The 13541-nt window shown below is 35.4% G+C and overlaps 1 protein-coding gene across 5 annotated transcripts in view; it reads left to right on the top strand.

The window, feature by feature from the left end:
* Kansl1l (KAT8 regulatory NSL complex subunit 1 like) overlaps positions 1 to 13541 on the top strand; it is an 84090-nt gene that overhangs the window by 47010 nt on the left and 23539 nt on the right. For 4 of the 5 annotated variants that reach the window (XM_085698806.2, XM_085698783.2, XM_048458900.3 and 1 more), the window contains one exon: positions 912 to 1116. In XM_085698806.2, the coding sequence (XP_085554932.1) occupies positions 912 to 1116 (205 nt within the window). The remainder of the gene's footprint in view (positions 1 to 911; positions 1117 to 13541) is intronic. The other variant, XM_085698808.2, reaches the window with a different exon arrangement.

Genomic DNA, 13541 nt, shown 5'->3' with positions numbered 1-13541 from the left:
CTTTTAGTCTGGTTGCTCTGCCTTACTTCCTGCCTGGCTACTGGCCAATCAGCATTTTATTAGACCAATATGAGTGACAAGTCATTACAGTGTACAAGAGCATTATCCCACAGCAGGTAATAACTTATTTATTAATATATTCCAAAGGTTCTTTTTTATTGCTAGTCAAAATAAAACTAGATCAGATTCAGAAATGGATAACAAATGGCTATTAACGAACAAAAGATACCACCTAATTTTTCTCTTGATGTGTAATATTCCAACATAATCATGATGTTTTAACCTGCAGCTTGTAAAATCTTTAAGATAGATGTCTTTTTTTTCTGGGAACATGAGTTCACAAAACCTTAACTATAATATTAAAAATTGCTATAAAGAGTAATTATAAAATTAAATTTTCCATATATAGCTTATTTATTTTATAGTTGTAAGTTACATCATAAGTTTTAAAAGTTTCTAAGCTATAATAGGATTGTAGCTGTTTCAGAATTCACTAAAATTTGAAATGCAGTAAGCTTGCTTATTTAAGAGGAATTTAAAATGCAGTTAGAAGACCTTGGAACTTTTTAAGCCATAGCTCTGATGTACTTCATCTAAACATGAAAAGAAACTGGCATAAATAGTTTAAACTATGTCATCTGTAAATTATTGATTTACAAGAAACATTCATCTTATATTAAAAACATTTTAACTTTGAAAGTGTACCTTTTGCAGCAGAAAATAGAAATTATTTCTATATTTTTACTATGTAATTCTCCATTAATATCAATTATTTTACCTATTGTTATCACAAATTGACTAAAAGTTAATACTCTTCTATCATAATAAACCAAGAAAATTTATATTTAGTTTTCTTTGTCTTCTGTTCATTTCATTTTACCCCCCATCTCCAATTATTTCATACATTTCAGTGCTTCAGAGAATTTAGATGAGCTCTCTTCCTCCAGTAGCTGGTTACTTAATCAGAAGCACAGTAAGAAAAGGCGAAAAGACAGGACAAGACTGAAATCTCCATCCTTGGCTATCATGAGTACAGCTGCCCGAACAAGACCCCTTCAGAGTTTCCATAAAAGAAAACTCTACAGATTGAGCCCCACTTTTTACTGGACTCCTCAGGTAAGGCTGCATTTGGGAAAACATGAAGAAAGATTCCACTACCAGTATATTTTGAGTACAACTGGGTATGAGTTATATATATATATAGATAGAATAATTACATACAGAAATCTTAAAATATAGTTTATAAATTAGATAATAATAGATACAATAAAAATTGGGATTTAATATTTTTGAACATAGCAGTAAACTCTGTGTATTCTAAAATTTCTCTTATTCTCAGTTTTTTTAAAAAAATAATGATTGTTGTTTTCTTTGCTGCTGAAAATTTAAAAAATTTAAAATTTTGGTCCCCCAAAAGCTAAACCTGCATTCTCCACTGAGCTATGACCAAGTCCCTGGCTTAAAAAAATAAATGTATGTTGCTGTTTTGTAAGTAAATTAAACTAATTTTTAAAGAAAACAAAATGTCAAGGTGATCTTTAAAACATTCAGGTAAGGTAATAATGAAATGTGCCTCATATTTGTGTTAGAAATGTTGACTCAGGTAAACACAAGGTATAAGACTAGTGGCAAAAACCAAAGATGATGGAATCTTGCTAAAGAATGTAGGAACTAGCTTTTTCTAGGCTTCTTCTGGCCAAATGTGGGAATATTCGAGCATGAAAACTTTTAATTTGTTCCCTCCCTCCCAGGCAGGGTCTGGGCTTGATTTACTGTGTAGCCAAGTATGAGCTTGAACTGATTCTCCTGTTTCTACCTCTGGGGTGCCTGGATTATGAGTATGCTGGGAATTGAACCCAAACTTTGTGAATGCTAGGCCAGTACTTTACCAACTGAGCTGTATCTCCATCCCAATAAGGACAGTGATGGATTACTAAAAACACGAGAGGAATAGGGATGTGGCTAAATTGGTAAGAGTGGTAAGCATTCACAATGCCCCAGGGAATCTCGGCAGATGCAAGGTCATCCTAGGCTACGTGATGTGGTCCTAGCCAATGTGACCTACAGGCACAGTGTCTCAAAACAGCCCAATAGAAAACAAAAACCACATGCACCCATGAGTTCCCAGTGATGACACAGAAATGATGGAGTGGCTGCTAAGTAGGAATGCAGGTAGACAGGACAGGGTGCTAATAAATAGAATGGATGAGAAAATGAATAGTTCGAGATTAATAACAGCCTGAGGTGAGGCCCGAGGAGGAGATTGTAGACAGGATATCTGCATAGACTTAAAAGTACAACCACCCTTCCTGCCTGTTGCCAAGGGTTCATAATAATTGTATTATTGACAATCAGAAAATATGTCACCCAAGTTGTCAAAGCCAGAGTTGCCTACTAGAAAGATACAGTATTATGTAAAGATGTATCATTCTAACTTCAGTATGCATAATGATGAGACAAAGCCAAGTTTAGAAATGTGCAACTAAGAAACAACTAGCTTGGAATACTTAAAATGAAGTATGATTAATAAAGACTCAGAGAAATTGGGGTTCAACCTGAAGATCAGAAAAACAAAACAGCCAGTCACTGGCTCTTACCTTGACCTCAGTCTGAAAATGGTGATCCTGCCTCCAGGAATCTCAGAATGAGACTGTGTTTGATAGTTGTTTCCTCCCATTTTATAATCCTCTCTAGTTCTGGGATTAAACGCGTGCACCACTGGGATTTAAAGCATGCACTGCCCGGTATCTATGGCAACTAGTGTGGCTACTGCGATTAAAGGTGTGTGTTATCACTGCTTGACTGTAAGTCTGATCACTGTGGCTGTTTTACTCTCTTGATCCCCAGGCAAGCTTTATTTATTAAAATACAAGGGAAATGCCACTACAAGGTCTCAGTGTCATGGCATGAAGAATTGTTCTTGATTGAAATATTAAGATATATGACAAAGGATTAATGTGTAATATAGAGTAGAATATTGTCAGAGGGACATTTTTTCTTAGAACAATGAGAAAACTAAAGCTAAGAGAGGACTGCTGATGGCTCTAGCGTGTAAGGAGGAAGAGAACCAGTGTGAATGAGGTTAGGCATTGTCTGTAATAAAGAGCTTTAGGAGAAAGATTTACCATCCGAAGGAAAAACATCTTTTCCATTTTTATTACTGGTTATCTCTCAGTTAAGTGATGTGTTTGCGTGTAAATTAGAGATAGTTGTTAAATTCATAGTTTAAGGGCTTGGATATACTAAAAGACTAAGATTTAATAATAAGATTTAAAAAACACTTTCTTTTTCACACACTTGATTACCAACCTAAAAGAGCTCCAGTGTGAGAACAGAGTTTAGCTAAAGATCTGAGGAGGAGCCTAAAGGGGTTCCCAAGTGACTCAGGAGGTAAAAGACAATGCAAAGTATCCCAGCACGGAGGAAATACTGGCTTTTGTATTGTTTTTCTATTTATTCCCTTATTAGCTTTTTTTGTCTTGGTTTTGTTCCTTTTTCTGCTTTTATGATCGACTTGCTTGTCTCTGTAGTTTCAGTCTTGTCCTACCTCTGCTGTATTTTCCTACATATGCTTTTACTCCTGCTCCTTCCTTACTTTCTCTTTTACCCCTTTCCAAGTCCTCCACTCTTTTTATTTACTATTAGTGACTTTAGCATTAATAATGTTTAACTCCTTTGTTTGTAAATAGTTAGGATCAGAGACATTTTATAACCTAAGGATGTAGGTACTCATATGCATTTTAATAATTTAATAACTTTTCTGGACAAACAATTGTTTTGTTATGAATCTCTCTGCTTCATCTCCTTTAAAGAGTAGTAAGCTCAAGAGAAAACTATATCCTCTTAAACGTGTGAATATATAAGTGTAATAAAAATATATATACATCCCAATAGATGTCTAAGTCATAGTATAATAGCAGGAGAAGTATGAAAAATTTAGACAATATGACTCCTTATCTAAAAAACAGGTAAAACCAAAGATGATGAAATACTTGAAACCTAAGACCAAAAATTCAAAAGCTCACTTTTAAATTTGATCAGTGACTTTAAAGAAGACATCAATTCAGGACCTAGAAATAGAAAGTCTGCAACATGGGTTGAAAATTCATCAAGGAAACAAGTTAAGTAGCAAATAATAGTAATAATAAATTACAATAAACCAGTAGACTAAATCAAGCAGAAGAAAGTACACAGGGATTAAAAACAAAGTCAAGGTCAAGGGTACATTTAGAGATGAGTTAAAAAAAAACAAAAGGCAGTATGTCTATGATTTTGAAAAACTTTGGAAGAGCTCAAACCTAAGTGTACATGTAATAAAAGAGTAGAGTTTCAAGACAAAGGTATTGAAAAACCTAATCAATTATAGAGTAACAAAAAATTTCTCAAGCCGGTGATATAGACAAACTAGGACTAGAGGCACTAATAATTCCTACAAAATATGGCAGTTGCAGAAGTTCTCCGTGTCACATCAGAGTTAAGGGCAAAGATTAGAACAAAGGAAGACTACTAAATACATGAGAAAGCTGGTTCTGGTGTCCCACATCGTTATTCTGGCACTTAGGAAAGTGAGAAGGATTTCAGTCACGGGTGAGTTTGTAGTACATTGAGAATACATTGAAGGGTAACATATCAAGACCGTCAAAATGGAAACAAAATGTCAAATACAACACAGCAAAAAGCTACTAGAGGAAAATGTCAATTGTGCTTACAAAGGCATCTCCATCAGAATACATTAGACATCTTTCAACAAAGGTTTGAGGAGCCAGAAAAGCATCGGCTGATAATCAGCCAAGAAATTAGGGCTTTTCTCTGTCTGCCTATCTAATCTATCCAATCTTATCTATCCAATCTTATCTATCCAATCTTATCTATCCAATCTTATCTCTCTCTCTCTCTCTCTCTCTCTCTCTCTCTCTCTCTCTCTCTCTCTCTATCTCCCTATCATCTACCTAAATAAAGATAGAGGATGGTTATGTTCTTTCTACTCCAGATTTCTTCCGGGATTTCATTTAAAAAAAATTGATATTGAACTTGTTCAAGGGCTTTTTCTGTATCTATTGAGACAGTAAGATAATCATGAGATTCATGTTCCCGAGTGTTGTATATGTATGTGTTATATTAATTTGTTAAATTCATTCCTAAATCTCTGGAATGAAACCAACATGTTTATGGTATATTACAGACACACACAGTATGACAAATGTATAGCCAATAATACACAAAATGGGGAAAAATAAAAGCATTTTCCCTAAAATCAAAAGCAAGACAAATCTCTCCATTCTTACTAATTCAACACTGAAATTCTTATCTAGAAAACATGAGAAAGAAATCAAATGATTATAACTATTTAAAAAATGAAATATTCAGTTAGCCTTATTTGAAAATGACTTGATACTAAAAAGTCCTTGATAGGGGCTGGAGAAATGGCTCAGCCAATTAAGAACACTCTGCTCTTCCAGAGGACCATGGTTCAATTTTCAGCACCCACATAGCAATTCACAATTGTCTGTAATATCAGTTCCAGGGGGTTTGGTGACCTCTTCTGTCTTCCGTGAATACTAGGTATGCACATGGTGCACATAAATGCGTGCAGACAAAAACCTAGATATATAAAAATAAAAAAGGCCTTGATAAAGGCTCCCCAGTAAAACTTTTTGATCTGACAAATATTTCCAGCACATAGTGGAGTACAAAATCAACATCCAAAATAATTTTAAATATACAGTTATAATCATGCTGAGAATGAAATCAGGAAAATAATTTTTCACATTAGCTTCAAATATAGAAATAAATAATTCTAACCATAGACATGTAAACTGTGAAACACTGATGAAATTAACCAAAGAAGATAGTAGAATATGGAAAGACATCATATGTCAATGGATCAGCAGAGTTAATATTGTGAAAATATGTATACTACCCAAAGTCCTTTATAAATCTAATACAGTACTTACCAAAATTTCAATAACATTCTTCAAAGAAAAAGCAACTAAACTTCTACAACTAAATGAATCCCAAATAACCATAGCATGTTGCAAGGAGGGGCTGCTTGTTCATCCCAGCTGCCCGGTTAGCTTAGCCCCGAAATAACCACACAGAAATTGTATTCATTAAAGCACTGCTTGGCCCATTAGCTCTAACTTCTTACTGGCTAACTCTTATATTAATTTAACCCATTTCTATTAATATGTGTATCGCCATGTGGCAGTGGCTTACCATGTAAAATTTCTAATGTCTGTCTCTGGTGGATCCATGGCGTATCCCTGACTCTACGCTTCTTTCTCCCAGCATTCACTTCTGAATTCCCTGCCTACCTAAGTTCTGCCCCATCAACAGGCCCAAAGCAGTTTCTTTATTAACCAATGAAAGCAACACAAAGACAGAAGGACTTCCTACACCAATAGCAATAATAACCCAAGGAATTCTTAACAGAAATAATAATGTTAGAGGTATCAAATACCTGATTTCAAATGATAGAAGAACCATGCTAACAAGAACTCATCAAGTATTGTAACAAAACCAGAATGGAAAGCTCTGGGAAGGAAGAAGACAGAAAACAAACCCACAGAGCTACAGCCATATGATTTTCAAGAGTAGTTCATAAACAAACTTGTAGAAAGTACATCTTCAACAAATGATACTGTAAAAACTGATTCCCATGTGGTAGAATGAAACTGGATCCCTGACTCTCACCCTGTCAAAGTGTATACAAACTAGATAAAAAAAAAACTTTGAAACTGTTTTAGGGAAAATTCATTAAGATATGGGTAGGTACAAGGGCTTTCTGAATACAAGTAAAAAACGTAGGAAATAAGAATTGACAAATGAGACTGCATGTGTTTCTAGGGGCTGGTGAGATGGCTTAGTGTATGAAATGTTTACTTTGCAAGCATAAGAACCCAAGTTACTACCCAACATTCACATAAAATCTGGGAACAGTAGTATGTATATATGGGGAGGGGCATTGGAGACAAATGGATCCCAGGTGTCTGCTAGCCAGCTGGACTGGATAAAATGGAAGCTCTAGGTTAGTTAGAGACCTGGTCTCAGAAGTATGTTGGGGAGCTATAGGTGAAGATATTTGATGTTGACATCTCACTTCCATATGCACATGCATAGGTGAATATACACTTCCCAGCCTGCCCGTGACATAGTTTCTGCATTACAAATAAAAAATGAAGCAACAACTTAAAGAATGGGAGAAAATTTGTATTAACTACTCATCCAAGACAAGAGTAATATCTAGAATACATGCTGGGTGTAGAAGTATACACATTAATCCCAGAATTGTTGAAGGTAGAGACAGTTGGATCTTTATGGGCAGTCTGGACTACATAAAGAGTTTCAGGCCAGAAAGGGCTATATAATTAGAACCTGTCTCAAGAACAATAAATTCAGTATGTGTATGTGTGTGTGTGTGTGTGTGTGTAGAGAGAGAGCTCATAAAACTGAACATCAAGTCCTCTACCGTCCAATAAATAAATAGGCAAATGAATTGAACAATCTGTTCTTAAAAGAAGTACAAATGACTAGTGAATATGTAGGAAAATGTTCGGCATCCTTAGCCACGAGGAAAATGCAAATCAGAACTACACTGAGATCCCATCTCACTTTAGTCAGAATGGCAATCATCAAGATATGTAGGAACAGAAATTCTTGCAAAGATAGATGAATAATCAGCCTATATACATCATTAGTATAATGTAATTTAATGCTACCACCCTGAAAATCAGTATGGAGATTCATCAAAAAAACTAAGAATAATTTCACATTCCTCTTTACCACTCCTAGACATATACCTAGAGGAATCTTTGTTAGCACACTGGTAAGATAACCAACTGCATCTCTGTTTAACCTACCACGTTTTATAATACCTCAGTCCTTTAACCAGCCTGGCTTTTCACATGTTCATGGACAAAGAACACACACAGACACACAGTGAATTATTTAGTGATAATGATGCAAATTATTCTTTTTCAGGAAAATGGATCAAACTAAATATTGTGTTAAGAAAATAAACAGTCTCAGAATGACAAGTGTCTCGTGTTTTCTCTTATATATAGAATCTAGACTGAAAAAAACTTGTAAACAAAAAGTCTGACTATACAGAAAGGGGACCAGTAGGAGAGAGAAATGGGAACAGGAAAGGACAAAAGGAATAGGTAAAGTCAAAGAACATCTCATATACATAAGAATGTCATAATGCAACTCATACTTTTACAATGAATATGTACTATATCTGGCACCTCTAGCAATAGCAGTTACTTTTATTTTATATAACACAGTAATAAAAGGTTTACTTACCTCCTGTTACATTATATCATGCTCAGCATTCAACAGAACTATCAGGGCATATTAGGAAAAACACATACTGAAGAGACAAACCGATTTTTAGACCTAAACTCAACACAAAAGGAGTTATATTGTCATATGGAAAATCTTAATTAAAATGTTTTATTAGGGCCTTTAATACATAAAGTAGGAAACATAATAGTTTGCAATGTAAATAGATGGAAAATCAAGAGGAACCAGAAATTTATGCTGCAAATTAAAAACACTAACTTAAGTTTGCCATTGGTAAACTTATCTGTGGTCTGAACATGGCCAAGGAAAGATCATCACAGATAGCACAGACTTCAGGAATGTAAATTCAAACAGAAAGGGGAATTTTTAAAAAAGTGAAACAGAACACGTAAGAATTCTGAGGCAATTTCGGGTGGGGTTAGATATGTATTGGAATACCAAAAGGAAAGAAAAGGAGACTGTGACAAAAGAAAGATTTGAAATAATGAAAGAGAAATTTCCAAAATTAATGGCAAGCAACAAATCAAACATGTAAAAAGGAGAATTTCAACCTGAATACCTACCTGTTTATCCATCCACCCTTCCATTCACCCTTGCACCCTTCCATCCACCCATCTATCCATCCACTTATCTACCTATTATCTAAGAGAAGTATAGGTGATTTTTTAAATTAAATCTATGGAAGAAGACATGGAAATAAAACATTTAAATAACTGTGATATTGACATTTATATCCCCAAAGACGCCCAGTGTGACTCTGGGCTAAAACGTGATAGCAATGGAATCTTTGAAAATTTAATTAAGGAACTTAATACCAAGATCATTTTTTACTTAAGTTGAGTTCTAAACCCAGTGATACATGTTATTATAAGAGCAAAGAAAGTAGAATTTTGGAAAACAAAGACGAGATGAAGGCATTGTGGAAATAAAAGCAGACTGGAGTTATGCTACCATAAATCAAGGATGATACATGTCTTGGGAGGTGGAAAAAGCAAAAGAGCATTGCCTCCTAGAACCTTTCATGTGTATGTATGCAGATGCCCATGAAGACAAGGGATGCTAAATTGCCGTGGAGATGGAGTTACAGGTGCTTGTGAGTCACTTGTTATAGGTAGTAGGAACTGAACTCAGATCATTGGAATAACCTCTGGTCCACCTCCCCAGGCCCTCCACATGACCTTTTTCTTCTTTAAAACTTCATTTTCTTTAAACACTTTTTCATACAATATATTTTGATCATGTTTTTTTTTTCTCCCAGATCATCCCCAGCTCCCTACTCACTCAATTTTGTGCTTTTCTCTCTCTTTTAAAATAATGAAAATCAAACAAAAAATAAGACACCCCCCCCCAAAAAAAGTTCACACAAAACCCAAACAAACCATGGAGTTTGTTTTGTGTTGGTCAATTACTCCAGGCATGGGGTCTGCTCTGAAGAGGTTTTGATATATCAAGTGACACTTCTTTCTTTTCCCTTTGCCAGCAGCCACCAATTGCAAATAGTTTCTTGGTTAGAGATGGGACCCTGTGTCCACTTCCAGTCTCAGTACTAGGACACCTTCTGGCATGATCTCTGTGAATTAAGGCATGCATTAGTCCTGCTACGTCTGGATGATACTGTTTTATTGGAGTCATCCATCACTTCTGGCTCTTAAAATCTTTCTCCCTCCTTTTCTGCATAGCTCCCTGAGCCTTGAGGGGAGGCCTTTGATGACGACATCCCATTTGGGACTGACTGCTCCAAAGTCTCATTCTCTGCACATTTCCAATTGTGGATATTTGAGTTAATACCCATCTACGGCAAGAAGCTTCTCTCCCGAGGGTTGAGTGAGATTCTGATTTCACACAGGATGATTTCTTTAGAATAAACCAAACTTCTTACCTTGGGGTCCAGACTTTCCAAAATGTAAATCTTGAATTTATTGACAAGTAGGAGTTAATGTGGGTTTTAATTTTGGAGGGTTTATAGAAGGACAAGAATACTAAAAGCATGATTCATGGGGGTCATCACTTGAAACTATCAGTCCATTCTCTAGATCCCAATAATTGACATTTCTAACCCACTCAAACTTTCCCCCAGATTTACTAGTATCATGTCATTTATCATGTTAGACTCAAGTTTGAGGTCTTAGATGCCATCAAGTAACATGTCTAGGTACCTGCATTGAGACTATTAGTATGGCTTCTCAGGTACAGTTCCTCTATATTAAAAAGTATAATTTTGTAAATAAAATTATTAGTTAGTTCTACAAATACTAAACAGGGCTAGACAGGAAACTGCAGTCTGGGGAAATACGTAGCATACATTAGTTTTGGAATAAAAGTAGACACATAGCAGACTTGTTGATTAAAAACTGCACTCACAGAAGTGGCTCATTGTTTTTGATTTTGCCATGTCTTCCATCTGCTTCCCAAGTTGTGGGATATGAATGAGATGTGGCACTTCTCTGAAGCCCTAGTAAAGGCTTCTGAGATCCTGACAATGAGGACACAGTTTTAACTTTAGTTCTCTGGACTTAATCTTCACACTGTCTGTCTGTCATTCCTAGTGCAAGAAACCATTAGGTACTCTGAACATTTTGGCTAGACCAACTACATGACTAACTGTGTACTTGTGTAAGTGAGCCCACAGTAGACAGAACCAGCTCCCAAAGGTTGTCCTGTATGCTGGGATTGACAGGCATGGATAAGATAGAAAAGTGTTCTCCAGAAAAATACTAGAATTCTTAACATATAAATGTAGTTAATAACATTCTTTAAGGTAATATTCCACTTACACTTAGTAATTAAAATTATATGTCCATAATGTTCTGATCCTTCTTGATATTCTTTTTTGCTAGCTGCCATGAAACATTCTGTCCTGCTCAGTTGGCAATTTAGCCTTAAGTAACAGGGAGCCACCCTACCTAATTCGCAGCAAAGGGAGTTCTCTGTAACACTGGGAAAAACACAGTTCTAGACCTCAAGGTAAAATTCTCACTAGAGCTTCCAAAAGAATGTTAAATATTGCATCTTCTCTCTCATTACATGAATTTAGCTTTAAAATTTCATATGTGTGTATGTGGGAGTATAAGCAGGTAGAATAAAAAACTGAAAAGAGGAAAAAATAGGCTTAAAGGGAGCAGGATGGAAGTAATAGAATTATTTGATGTGAACGTGTACTGATTCTATTTAAATTAGGATGACAGGATTGTTTGAAGATTCTATCTAAATGTAGACACAAATCAAAAAATGTACTGGAGCAGGCATATCTGAGGTTATTTCATGTGTAATTGAAGAAAGCAGAGGCAGTTGGTTGAGAATGTGGCTAGGAGGTGGGGAAAGATCAGAGTTGTAGTACATGTACATGTATAAACATGTAGTCATGTTTATAATCTCAATTCACATTAGGGGTCAAGGCAGTGATTATTAACCCCATCTCCATTAATACCTACATACTCACAGCACAAGTTATAAATTATTGCGCTGCAAGGAACGTGACCTAGTCAGGAATTTATGGAAATCACTTTATTTACAGGAGCCTCATTTGTCATCTGTCATCTCTCTTGTAGTTCTTTTTAAAAGGCATTAATATATTTTAAATACAAATTTTTTTGTTTTTAGTGTGCTATATATTTTTCTACACTCCTGTCCTTTCCTCCCTACTCTCTTACCTCATTATCCCCACGCTCCTAGTTTATTCGGGAGATCTTGTCTTTACTTCCCATGTAGAATAGATCCATGTATGTCTCTCTTAGTATCCTCTTTGTTGTCTATGTTCTCTGTGATTGTGAATTTTCTTCCCTTGTTTATATGCAAATGTAAGCAACATATTTCATTAGAAGGTGACTTTTTTAACTAGTTAACCACTGATAGTGTTGTTCTGAAGAATTATACTTGGACTTTGAGGAGCTACTCTTGCCTAAATAGTAAAGAGCCATCTGATATGAAGACTAAATCTTTTTCATTATTCATCAGTTTCAACATGTAATCCTCAAGCCAAGTCATAAAAACAAAAATAGTTCTAGTAGACTTAACATAATGAAGTAAAGTTTAAAATTAAGTTGAATATTATAAAATAGATAAAATTGGCAGAACAATTCCTCTTTTCAGTATCTATTCACTAGAATTCTTTAATAAGTCTTTATGGCAAATTCGTACACAGTGTTTTTAAGTTACTTATTTTAATGTTTTCATTTCCTTTTTAAAGTGTGAAATGAATAGGCTTATAAACTTTGTTTATATGCTTAAAGAGCACTTTATATTTTAATAAAAATAATGCTTAAGTTAAAGAACAGGAAAAACAATAACATCTAAAATAAATATAGGTATGTCCATCCTTTTGTAACTTTCCTTGGTTAAAAAAAAACAGAAAAAGTTCAAAGTAATATGATTTTACATAAATTAAATTCCTTCTGAAGAAATAAGACACACATACAGATAAATTAAATTTCAGTCCAGATGTCTCAGATAATCTCTTGAGGGCATAGATATTGATCGAGGAAACAGGCTAATTCCAGGTATGAGTTGTCTGATTAAATGAAGTAAAGGAGGTGACTTACGTATCATTTAAGCAATAGTAGTCCACTACTGAGAACCCAACTCCTCCTCATCTCTGTGTGTCACATCTGTAAAGAATATCTTCTTCAGATTCCTTCTTGGTAAAGGAATGCCCCATTGCAACAGTTCTATATTCCAAGGAATTTGAGTTAGAGAATTCAATTCACTACATGTATAACATTAATTCTGTGAGAAAATATGCCGTATGTAACTGTGGGTCAATGTGGATGATGGTATCAAATTTTACTAAGAATTAAAAGTGGTTTCTTAGAGGAAAGTAGCACTTTTTGGTCATTTCATGTATGTGATTTAGAAAACACACTGAACCGTAACCCTAGTTGCACCTATTGTCAGCACTGGAGGGAGAGCGCAAGGCTTGCCTCAGCCAAGCACTCTGACACCGAGCTCCATCTTGAGCTGTGCAGTTTCTTACAGTGCTACCGTTGTGCCATGCTGTAGGAAGTATGGCAGGTAATTGACAGCTGGCTTCTACAGTTCCATTCACCTTGTGACTTCTCATATTCCATGAGTAAAAATGGCTTCCTTTCATGTCACCGAAGACCAATGCCCAAGATGACAAGAAGGAAGATACCAACCACAAATACCATTTCCACTCCACTCTGTAGGACAAAGCAACTCACTTGGCCATCCTAGGGTAAAGAGGATGGAATTACAAATCTCTGAAAAAAGATTTTAAGACT

This window comes from Myodes glareolus, chromosome 1, assembly GCF_982192425.1.
Source record: "Myodes glareolus chromosome 1, mMyoGla1.1, whole genome shotgun sequence".
NCBI lineage: Eukaryota > Metazoa > Chordata > Mammalia > Rodentia > Cricetidae > Myodes > Myodes glareolus.
The sequence above is the reverse complement of the archived record's forward strand: the minus strand, read 5'-3'. Positions and strand labels throughout refer to the sequence as shown.